The 12451-nt window shown below is 33.9% G+C and overlaps 1 protein-coding gene across 1 annotated transcript; it reads right to left on the bottom strand.

The window, feature by feature from the left end:
* Positions 1-1170: 1170 nt before the first annotated feature.
* LOC124822875 (uncharacterized) lies at positions 1171-4349 on the bottom strand. The gene is made up of 2 exons (XM_047294953.2): positions 1796-4349; positions 1171-1707 (listed from the first exon to the last, which is right to left on the bottom strand). Exons 1-2 carry the CDS (start codon positions 4293-4295, stop codon positions 1358-1360), a joined length of 2850 nt encoding a protein of 949 aa, XP_047150909.2. The 5' UTR covers positions 4296-4349; the 3' UTR covers positions 1171-1357.
* Positions 4350-12451: the final 8102 nt, after the last annotated feature.

The raw sequence follows: 12451 nt of genomic DNA, 5'->3' as shown, positions 1-12451 counted from the left end.
CACCATCATCTAGTTGTAGACAACATATAAAATAGGTAAATCATATGGGTTCATGACTCCATATTAAAGAAATCATACTAATGGAAGTCAATCGTTCATATTAAAAATTATTTTAATGTGATTAAAGTTTTTACTATAATATTAAAGACATGCATGGTAGCACAATTTCCAATTTCTTTTTCAATTGAAGTTGTGCATTACAAGTATGATATCAATTGTTCCATTTTTGAACTGATATAATGCCGGGCAACTACGACTTCAATTATTTTAAAATTGTGCATGACAAACATGGTTTTACCTTTTTAAAAAACAACTAAATTTTTGTTTGAAATACTCGACTTCAATTTAAAAATAAAACAATTGAAACTGTGCTTACAATGCACAATTCCACTTTTAAAAGAAAAAAAAATAGAAATCGAAGACTTTAATATATTAGAAGAAAAGTAATCAAATTACGGTTCCCTACTTTTGTGTGAGAAAAGAAAATCTTGTACAATTTTTTTTGTCATACACTAAATATTTATTTTCAATATTTTCTTGTAGTATATATTATGATAAATTTTATAAATGTTAACTTATATAAATTTTGGTATGTTTAAGTTTCAACTCAAATACTAAAATGTTTTTGGAAAAATAATATACTAAAATGTTTTGGGAAAAAATGAACTTAGTGAAAATGAAGATTCACTTTAAACTTCAATTAACTTATAAACTACAATAAAAAAATATTTTTCAACTTTAAATAAATTTAACTCCAACTTATAACGAAAATCCAAACTTAATAATAGAGTGTAATAAGTGGCTGGGGATATCGAGGAAGTGTAGGTATCCACTTGAGGATGAAACGTCATTTTCTTATTTATTTAAGTAATTAATAAGTTGGTGTCGGCTGCTATTTTAGTAGAAAATATGAAAAATGGCGTTATTTTCTCAGCTTAAAGAGATCAGCTTCATTTTTTATACTAGCACATGGCACCCTTCTGCCATTAAAAGAAAGGTTTGCTTTCCAAGTAAAAAGTAGCAGAGGAAAATAAATAAAAAATGTTTTTTTTTACAATTTTTTTACAACGTGAAGACTCATTATTATTGGTCTGCTTTAAATATTTTTTTTAAATAAATTCAAATAAGTCAATAAAATAGTTACGTATTGTTAATCTATATATCATAGTCTAAATAAACAAAGGTTAGAAGTTTTATTCTTTTCGTGGTGTAGTACTATATTACAAAGACAAGCTAACTTCACGATTACAAGATCTATATTTCATAACATTAAAGAGATTATATAAAATAAGAAACAAGAAAATACAGTACAAAATCAAGGGAACAAGTACAACTCAAGCATGTATATGTAGGATGTTCAGTCTTTCAGCTCTGTGTGTGACATTGAAGATGACCTCGACAATGCAAGCTCGTTGGTTACGAGCTTCATGGTTGGTCGGGATCGTGGACTTTCAGTCAGGCAAGAAATTGCTGTCTTGAGAATTGATACCACCTCTTTCAAAGTAGAATTTGTTGGAACAGGTAGACGTTCATCCAAGTTATCCATCAATGCCATATGATCAAGCGTTGAGATCATACCAGTTGATAAAGAAGATTGCATTAAAGATGTAACATCACCAGGGTGCCTTCCAAATAATATTTCCAATGCCAAGACCCCAAAACTATACACGTCACATTTCTCGTTTACTTCCATTGTGTATGCAAGTTCTGTATAAAATTAAAAATATTTTGTAAATCATCAACAAACACAACCTGAAATATCATGATATATACTCAATATAGAAAGGAAACTAACCTGGAGCAGCATATCCAAAGGTTCCTGCAAATGATGTCCAATTGGCTGAACTATGATCAAGAAGCTTAGCTGTTCCGAAGTCTGAGACATGAGCTACATATTCTGAATCCAAAAGAACATTTTTGCTTGATATATCACGATGGACAATTGGAGGTAAGCAATCATGGTGCATATAGCATAAAGCATTTGCCACGTCTTTAACAGCATCCACCCTTTTATTCCAATCAAATGCAGATGCTTGTTCATCATCTTTCAAAATCTTCTTCACATCGCCCCTCTCTAGGAATTCGCACACCAAAAGTGAATATTGTGAATGCGAACAAAACCCATGAAACTTTACAATGTTACGATGTCGGATTTCTGTCAAAGCCTGGATCTCCCTTGTGAAAGCTTTCTGATTGAGGACTTCTCCGTTTGAAACTGAATGGAGTTTCTTCACAGCAACAACTTCACCTGTGGGTAATATTGCTTTGTAAACACGACCTTGACCTCCAACTCCAATGAGATATTTGTCATCAAAATATTCGGTGGCTTCAATAATATTCTCAAACATAATTTTGCCTCCGAAACTCCATGCTGGAAACATGCTGGCAGATCGTGAACTTAGAGCCTTCTCTTGTTCTTCGTTTGAAGTTCGGCATAAATTGTAGGAGACACCAAAAAGAAATAGTGCAAGCATTAGAATGGCCACAGTAACGGGTAAAACTGCTATTAGCACTTTCCTTGTAGTATTATTATGAGATTTCCCACTTACTTTCGGGCAAGGCTCCAAGCCTGTGACATTGCCACACAGGCCTGTATTATTTCTCAGAGCTTCAATGGTGGCATTCTGGAAGACTGGAATGTCAGGAAGTGGACCCTCAAACTGGTTGTATGATATGTCAAAAGATGTCAAACTCATCATATCATGTAAGCTAGAGAGACCACCTGAAAGACTATTGTGGGATAGATTCAATGTTTCTAAGCCTTTTATTCCACCAAGCGTTGGTGGTAATCTTTCACTCAACAAATTTCCACTGAGATCAAGACGTGAGAGATAATTCAAATTGCCAAGCTCTGAAGGAATATTTCCCTCAAATTTATTCTGGCTCAGATTCAAGTACAATAAATTGCGCAAATTTCCAATTTTTTTCTGGATTAAGCCTGTGAAATCATTTGACCCGAGCTCCAAAATTTTAAGTGCCTCCAGTGATTCTATTTTCGAGGGAACATTTCCAGAAAGATTATTGTTGTTGATTGAAAGATCAAACAAGAGGGTCAAGTTGCATAAATCTTCTGGAATGTTTCCTGTAAGATGGTTTGAGGATAGATCAAGCACCTGTAATTTGGTTGCGCCACCTAGTTCTGGTGGAATAACACCTGACAAATTGTTTTTGGAAATCATGAAGCTCGTGAGGCTGCGAAATTTTCCCCAAGTAGGTGAAAGACTACCGTGAAAATTATTTTCACTGAGATCGATGTAGTTCAAGTTTGGAAGGACATCAAAAAAGTTTGTTATATCCCCAGTAAGATGGTTTTGCTGAAGCCTGAGTCTTTTAAGGCTGTAGCATTTCTTCAAAGTCTGTGGAATTGGGCCAGTGAAATTGTTATTACCAGCTGTGAAGTATTTCATGTTTCCGCCGAGGCAAATGTTCTGAGGTATATGGCCTATAAAATTATTATCAGCAAGTTGCAAACATTCGAGACCAGTAAGCTTCTCAATTTCTACTGGAATCTCGCCACTAAGTTCATTCCCAATAAAACATATGACCTTGGCGTTTGATAAATTTCCGATATGGGGAGGGATGGATCCGGTGAGTTGATTTGAAGATAAAGATAACATGGTGAGCCTGGACAGATTCCCAATACTGGCAGGAATGGGTCCAGAGAGTTTATTTTCAAAAAGGTGAATGGATTCTAAAAGGGGCAGAGTTCCTAAGGTAGGAGGGATTGGCCCAGAGAGGTTGTTGGTAAATATATCGAATGTGAGAAGAGACTGAAGATGGCCCACTTCATTAGGAATAGAACCAGAGAGACCATTGACACTAAGATTCAGATACTTTAGTTTAGAAAGATTACAGATGGTTTTGGGAATGTTACCGGAGAGTTTATTGGTAGACAAATCAAGCGCGCTGAGATTGGACAACTTTTCAATCTGTTGAGGAATACTTCCAGACAAGGAGTTGAAACTCATATTCAGACCGAGAATGTTTGGAAGTGATGAGAAGTTAAAAGTTTGAAGTGTACCTTTCAATCCAACACGTGTAAGATTTATGTGAGAAACAGAATGGGAATTATCACATTCTATTCCCAGCCAGTTGCAAGGATTACTGCCATTCCATGAAGAGAGAGAAGCTTGACTGAGGCTGTCAAGGCTGCCTTTCCACTTCAACAAAGCATTTGCTTCCGAATCAGAAGAACTGGCAGCATCATAATGTGAAAATGCACAAAACAACATTACAAGAAGCATCGATAAAGGTTTGAGCTTCATGGACAGAAGCGTTGGAAAGACGAACACCATGATGAAATTTTCAATTACAAGAGAAAATAACTTGCATGCAGTTGATGGGATTTTGCAAATACTTCTGAGCGTGACATATATAAAAACCCAAGTCAAGAAATATTGTACTTTTTCTTTCGTTGAATTGGTCTAGAATCGTTGTTATTACAGCGTATTATCCACGTTATACTGTTACCGTCATATTCCCTTCTTTATACGACATATGTTCACTGTTAAAATGTCACCTATCTTTATCTGTTAAACCACACAATGTTTATCCCCAAGTTGAAAGATATTTAAATTGTTCTATAATCTTTTTTAGTTTATTCGTTTTCTTTTTCATCTTAAAAATTTTATATACATATTTTTCAATTCTCAAGATATTTAAATACATTAAATTTTAATTGATTTTATTTTAATTTTATTTTCAGATTTATTGTTTAGACAAAGAAATTCAAATATAGTCAATTTTAATTTTTTTTCCAAAGTATTAAATTACTACCAAATTTTAAAAAATATTTAAATATTAAATAATTGTTAAAAGATATTAATATTGGTTATCTTTTGTAATAAATATTGATTTATATTATTTTTCTTTTGTGAAAGTTCTTCAAGATTTTTTTATTTTATAATTGATATTTAGGCTAAATTAACTCTTCTCGCATTCATTTTAACATTTGACTCAGGTTGATTCAATCTAACATTTGAATGATTGGATTTAATTCTAGGTTCAGTCGATTTAACTCGACTTTGGATTTGAAATAAATTATCTCGATCCTAGGTTAAAGAGGACTCGTCTTGATTTTCGAAGACGTCTCGTCTCGATCTTTGACCTAGAAAAAAAATTGACTTATGTCGTTTCTTGTCAAGATTGACTCATCCAATCTTTGATCTGAACGAACTAGTCCCGATCTGTAATCAAAATCAATTTGTTTTTACCTTTAACTTTTATCAACCTTTCTCAATTAGGACAATTCAATTGAGCCTTTAACAACCAACTCGACTCAAACTTTACAAATAGAGTAAGAGTGACGTAAAATATCAAATAACTTGTATTTTTTAATATATTTGTAAATTTTTTATTCTATTCATTTAAAATACATTTGAAAATTTCTTAACTTTCAATTTAATTTTAATTACTTTACTTTATTCAAACAAACATTATATTATATTATGAAGAATTTAAAATTCTCTAAATAAATGAATTTTGTTTCTATATTACTCCATCCAAGTTATAAAAAGTACTTATAATTAAACAACTATACTTATTATACTCAATATTTTTAAAATAAATACATATCATACCAGCTCTAGTTTTTCTAATTTTTAATAGAATGGTATTTTCCATCCTTATAATTTAAATATAATGACATTACTCATATCGTTAATAAAGTGTCATTACTTCCTTTCTTTTATTAAAAAAATAACATAGATTAAATTTAATTAAATATATAATCTAAAACTTAAATTTTAAAAATGAATATTTGTAAATAAAGCCTTTTTCATATTTTTATTTAAATTTTAACTAATATATATTTTATAAAATAAAACAATAGAGGTAATTAAGGGTTACTGTTGTAGAAATATTACAAATTTACGTATAGTTTTATTAAAAGTATAGAGATAAATATTGGTTTTTTTAATAATTTGAAAGATGGTTTCTATTTATTAAATTTGAAAAAACAAATATTTATTTTAAAACTACTGTAACTATATTCAATATGATTTGAGAAAGACATGTATAAACGCTTTTTCTCATCAAATCTAAGGTAAAAATAAAAGTGAATTTAAGAAATTAAATTAGTAGATATTAAGAAGAAAAAACCACAGTAAGATGTACACTTGCAAGCAAGTAGACAAGATGCACATGCAAAATTCAAAGTCAACATAGACGACTGGGTTTTAGGGAAAATGATAGTGCAGTTGGCATCATCTTTGGTGCAAATTATAGTAACATTATCATGGATGAGTCAATAATACCAACAGCCATAGCAATTTCTCTGAAGTGGGCCATGCAGTTGATTTTGAGGGATATGAAAGCGATGGATCTATCAATTTTCCATCGTCTCGAAGTTAGAAAAACAAAGGGTAGGTAAGCTATTTTAAAAGGGATACTAGACAGTGTAGACGAGGTTGTCATCAGGTGAATCAAAAATCAAACTTAATGATGTAATTGGTGGTTAGATTAAATAATCTTGGTTCCCATATAACTTATGAGAATTAAGTACGTTCTTAATTTATTCTAAATGTATGTCAAACATATTTGTTAGCTTTAAATTTTTTTAATGTATTTGAGTGTTAGAATTAATTATACCTAGTTTAGCATTAAAATAAGATATATCAATTAATATAATTAAGATCTATAAATTTTAAATAATATAACTAAGTCATTAATAATTTACTTTAACATTGTGTTTTATTAAGAATAATTTTATTTCATATAATTTTCTTTAAACTAAAATAAATATCATTTTAAACATTGTATTAATATCTTTAATTAACAACATTATAAAACATCTTTTAATATATTATATATCTTTTAATATGTTAGTCTATGTTATGAATTAGATATTAATTTAATATTTAATAATAATAAGCATATAAAATCTTCTTCAAGATCAATTTAATGTTTAATTCGTATATTAATTATAAATTTTTATTAAAAAATAGACACAATAACTTTGGTGTATAAAATAATGTCCAAGTCAAGGAGTTAGGAGGAAGGAATAGACTCTCCTTCAACTTTTCTATTAACATAATATTATCAACTAATATTTGTCTATAAAAAATTTAATTATTTTAATTTTTAATAATTTATATTACTTTAATTATAGGGTTAAATATGTTTTTAGTCCCTAAACTATCAGACGATTTTGTTTTTAGTCCCTGCTCAGAACTTTAATGGTTTTTAGTCCTTATAGTTTTGAAACTCTGAGTATTAGTCCTTAAAAATGGACGGCGTTAAGTTTTTGAAGATGTGGCAAACGGCGATGCCACGTGATCACTGATCTCTGCCTTCACTCTCTGCCACGTGGGATGTTTAACTGTTGAACTGAGATTAAGTCAGTTAAGCACTTCGTTGATTGAAATTAGGTATAGGGTTCAGAATTTGTCAAAAGTAAATATTTGAATTGGGGGAAAACGTAGTTTTAGTGGAAGCATTGTAGTGGAAACCTTTGACAGGAAGCATTGTATCTTGGTTGTCCTTGCGGTGGTGGTTGCGGTGGTCGTTCCGGTGGTCGTCAAAGACAAGCGTAAAGGTAAGTTAAGCTATTGTTTTTGTGTTTCGGTTATGGTTGTTCCAATTTGTGCGTAAAGCGTTGATGTGTGAATGTAGGTCTAGAAATGGTTTTCGACATTTGTTTGCATCACATGGGGAAGTTTGTTAGTAATAAGGGGCTACAGTATGTTGGAGGAGAGATACACGTGATCAAAGGAGTTGATCCGGATCGTTGGTCATATTTTGAAGCGGTTGGAATAGTTAAAGAATTTAAGTATGATGCAGACTTCAAACTTTGGTGGAAGGGGTCCAAACAAAGGCTGATGAATAATGTCAGATTATTGAGTGATGACAGTGAAGCACTGTACTTGGCTAATTATGCAGAGGAGAATAACGAAGAGGTAGAAATTTATGTTCAACATGTTCCTAGTGAGGCAGTGGAAGTTCACTTTCTTAGTTGTGGTGAAGTGGCTGAGGAAGTGGAAGAGGATGATGTTGAAAAAGGAAACATAGACACGGAGGAAATGGTTTCCAAAGTGGATGAGATTGTACAAGAGGGTGGAATGGGTCTAGAAGAGGGTGAGGAAGACTGTGATGGTGGTCATGAACAGGAAGAGGTTGAAAAGGGTGAGGAGGAAGAGTGTGATGGTGGTGAGGAACAACAAGAGGTTCAAATGGGTGAGGAAGAAGAAGAGTTTGGTGGTGGTCATGAACAACAAGAGGTTCAAATGAGTGAGGAAGAAGAGTGTGATGGTGATGATGAGCATGAAGAGGTTGAAATGGGTGAGGAAGAAGAAGAGTGTGATGGTCATGATGAACATGAAGATGTTCAAATGGGTCAGGAAGAACAAGAGTTTGTTGGTGGTGATGAATATGATTATCTTGGGGAAGAAGAGGAAGGGGGGAATGTTGTCGAGGGGGAAGTAGAAGCTTCAGCTGAAGAATGTATGGATGACAGTGAAGAAGACAGAATGGCTAATGAAGATGATGGGTTTGATGTTCAGAATGATAGGGTGGACCAATGTCGGAGAAACATTAATCCAGTTTTGGATAGGTGGAATAGAATGAAAAAGAAGAAGAAATGTGTGCGTAGAAGAGGCAATGTTGGGGAAGGTTCATTTTTACTGAATGAAGAAGTTGGAGATCATGAGATCAATGAAGAATACAACAGTGATGAATTGGATTCAAATGTAGATAGTGATGAGGATGTGAGGTTATCAAAGGGGAAATTTAAAAAGTTTAGAAAAGATGATATGAACAAGAACTTCAGATTTGAATTGGGGATGGAGTTCTGTTCTTTAAAGGAATTCAAAAATGCACTATTGGAGCATAGTGTATTAAATGGAAAAGAGGTTAAGTTTGTGAAGAATGACCTGAACAGAGTAAGGGCAGTTTGTAAAAACAAATGTGGTTTTCTGATTATGGCTAGCAAGGTAGGAGGGAAGCAAACATTTAGGGTGAAAACCTTGGTTGGACGACACAGTTGTGGAAGGACCTTTGGAAACAAAAGTGCAAATGTGAACTGGATTGCACAAGTATTAGTAGATAGGTTTGTAAATGTGGCTAACATGACTGTCAACCAAATAATTGATGACATTAAGAAGTCATTCAGTGTTGGAATCACTGCTTGGAAAGCTGGAAAGGCAAAGCAAATTGCCTTGGATTCTTTGGTTGGTGATGGAGAGCGACAATACGGTCGTGTATATGATTATGTGGGTGAATTGCTAAGAGTGAAGGCTGGAACATTTAAAATTAAAGTCAATCAACCCCAACCAAGTTTGCCTCCAAGATTTGGCTCATTCTATATGTGTTTAGAGGGTTGTAAGCAAGGCTTCTTAGGAAGTTGCAGGCCCTTCATAGGGGTAGATGGTTGTCATTTGAAGACAACATATGGGGGTCAGCTGTTGGTGGCAGTGGGCAGAGACCCGAATGACCAATACTTCCCACTAGCTTTTGCTGTGGTTGAAAATGAATGCAAAGAGAGTTGGAGATGGTTTTTGACACTACTACTGGAAGATATTGGAGGAATTGATTGTCAACGTTGGGTTTTCATCTCTGATCAACAAAAGGTATCTTCATTTTAATATTTCCCTATTTTTATACAGTAGCAATTGGAATACTTACTATTGAGCAAGACCTTTTCTGAATTGCAGGGACTAATAACAAACTTTTATGATTTGCAGGGACTAATGACAGTTTTTGATGAGATCTTGGAAGGAGTGGAACATAGATTGTGCTTAAGGCACTTGTATAACAATTACAAGAAGAAGTTTGGTGGAGGAGTGCTTATTAGAGATCTTATGATGGGGGCTGCAAAGGCCACATTCAAACAGGATTGGGAAAAGAAAATGGGTGAGTTGTCCAATGTTAACATTGATGCTTACAATTGGTTGTTATCTATTCCAACTAATCGTTGGTGTAAACATGCATTTAGTAGTTATCCTAGATGCGATGTCTTGTTAAATAATTTGTCTGAGTCATTTAATAGTACAATTTTACTAGCTAGAGACAAACCTATCATAACTATGATGGAATGGATTAGAACTTACATTATGAGGAGGTTTGCAACACTTAGAGAAAAAGCAAAGACATATACAGGAGTTGTGATGCCTAAACCACGAAATAGGCTTGCTGGGGAAGTTGAGAAGAGTGGAAATTGGATTCCAACTTGGGCAGGGGGAGCAAAATTTGAAATCACTCACGGGTTTACTATGGATAAATTTGTAGTTGACCTTAGTAACCATTCATGTAGTTGTTACTTTTGGGATTTGGTAGGAATTCCTTGTAGGCACGCTGTGGCTGCCATCAATTACAAACAAGAAAACCCTGAAGACTATGTACATCCTTATTACAAGAGAGAGGCTTATGACACTTGTTATGGCCCTGAGATTGTTCCAATCAATGGACAACAATTGTGGTCTACTTCTGAATTTGGTTCCCTACTGCCTCCAATTTATAAAACACCCCCTGGGAGGCCTAGAAAACTAAGAAGAAGGGAGGCTGATGAATATGTCACTCATACAAAATTATCAAAGACGAATCTTCTTATGAAGTGTAGCAGCTGCAATGAATTTGGTCATAATGTAAGAACATGTAAAAGGGCAAACAAAAAGGTACAAAATCAATCTTTTACAACTTCACTTATTTACACATTCAAACTTATTTACAATCTTACAATTGCTTACTTCCATTTACAGAACACAAGGGCCACTTCCAGTTCAGGACGATTTGGCAGCACAAGGGCCACTTCCAGTGCAGGAGGTTCTCAACCACAAGCACCTCCATCAACGTCAGAAGGAGGACCAACATCAACAAGGGGAAGAACAACTGGCAGTGAAGCAGGAGCTGCATCAAGTCACCAAGGAGGAGGAACATCAAAACGGGGAAGAAGTGCCAGTGGAGCAGGACCTGCATCAAGGGACGACGGTGGAAGAAGAACATCCTCAAGACTAGCTACACAACATCTAGGGTCCCAAGCTAGTACCAATTGAAGAATTATTGTAGCCAACCCTTTATTGTATTGAATTTTGTAATTCACAGTTACCCACTAAGGGAACAATTATAGTACTGCCTACAGTGGTTGGTGTGGTTGCTTTTAATATTTTTTGTAGTGGAAAGGGACCACTGAACTTATGTTATTTAATAGTATGTGACCACTTCATTTTCAAAGGGACCACTAAACTTCCAGTTGTATTCCATCTTTGCATAATGGCAAGTTAACTTTATTTATTCCAAGTCCACATTTACAGATACTCTGCCTGTGCTTTCTTATGCTGTGAGCTGTTTTCTTTATTAACATAAATGAATATACCAGTAACAGTGCAATGTTAAAGGGAAAACAAACAACAACATAAACAATTTCCAGACAATCCTCATTTTATTCAACCATAATTCTTAGTTACAATTCATCTTTAACAAAAACATAATACAAAAGAAAATTGTTAACGCCCATGACAAGATAAACAACAACAACATCATTTTTCCAACTTTCTTCTCTTCTTCTAATTTCCTTTTCAACTTGTCGTTCTTCTTCCTTAGATCCAATACGAGTTTTTCATTTTCCAAACACATTTGAAGTTCTTCACGTTTTCTTTCAAAGCTTCCTTCAGTTTCAGAAACTCCTTCATCATGCCATTCAAAGTAATTACAACTTGAATTACTCTGCAATCAAAACAACACAGGATTAATTCAAAATTCAGCAAATGAAATGAAATATTTAATCACTTACTGCCCAATTTCTACATCTATAAAACAATCTTCCTTTGTTCTTCACAGTAGTTGCCTTCAAAACTAACAATGTTTCACCACAACCACACAATTTAGAAGGTAACCGTGAAGATGATCCACAGCTTTGCGACTTAGACGAACCAATTGACCTTCGCGTCCAACCATTTCCTCCACTGTCACCTTTCATTTCACTACAAGAAAACAATCCCTTCATCAGCTTTGGTGCCCACAAAAACCCTATATCCCAAATCGTCATATTCACACGAAGAACAGAAGAAGAAGAAGACCAAAACCAAAACATACAAACTTACCTCAACAATACCAACTCCAACCTTCAGATGTACCCAAGTTCTTTCTCCTTAGCTGCACCCACGAAGAACAACCAAACTTCTTCAAATCTCATATATAAAAGACAACGAAGTGCTTAACCCTTAATCTCAGTTCAACAGTTAAACATCCCACGTGGCAGAGAGTGAAGGCAGAGATCAGTGATCACGTGGGCATCGCCGTTTGCCACATCTTCAAAAACTTAACGCCGTCCATTTTTAAGGACTAATACTCAGAGTTTCAAAACTATAAGGACTAAAAACCATCAAAGTTCTGAGCAGGGACTAAAAACAAAATCGTCTGATAGTTTAGGGACTAAAAACATATTTAACCCTTAATTATATTAATCATTTATTTTTACTTTTGTAGTTAAACTAATCATAATTACTGATAATGACTAAAA

This window comes from Vigna umbellata, chromosome 5, assembly GCF_029865625.1.
Source record: "Vigna umbellata cultivar VRB3 chromosome 5, Vumbellata_1.0, whole genome shotgun sequence".
NCBI lineage: Eukaryota > Viridiplantae > Streptophyta > Magnoliopsida > Fabales > Fabaceae > Vigna > Vigna umbellata.
The sequence above is the reverse complement of the archived record's forward strand: the minus strand, read 5'-3'. Positions and strand labels throughout refer to the sequence as shown.

What these genes read in the sequence shown, in the direction of transcription:
- LOC124822875 (XM_047294953.2), bottom strand. Translation starts at nt 4,295, where the DNA reads ATGGTGTTCGTCTTTCCAACGCTTCTGTCCATGAAGCTCAAACCTTTA. An exon ending in CTTTGGATATGCTGCTCCAG is followed by an intron (nt 1,708 to 1,795) that starts GTTAGTTTCCTT and finishes AATTTTATACAG; the next exon opens with AACTTGCATACACAATGGAA.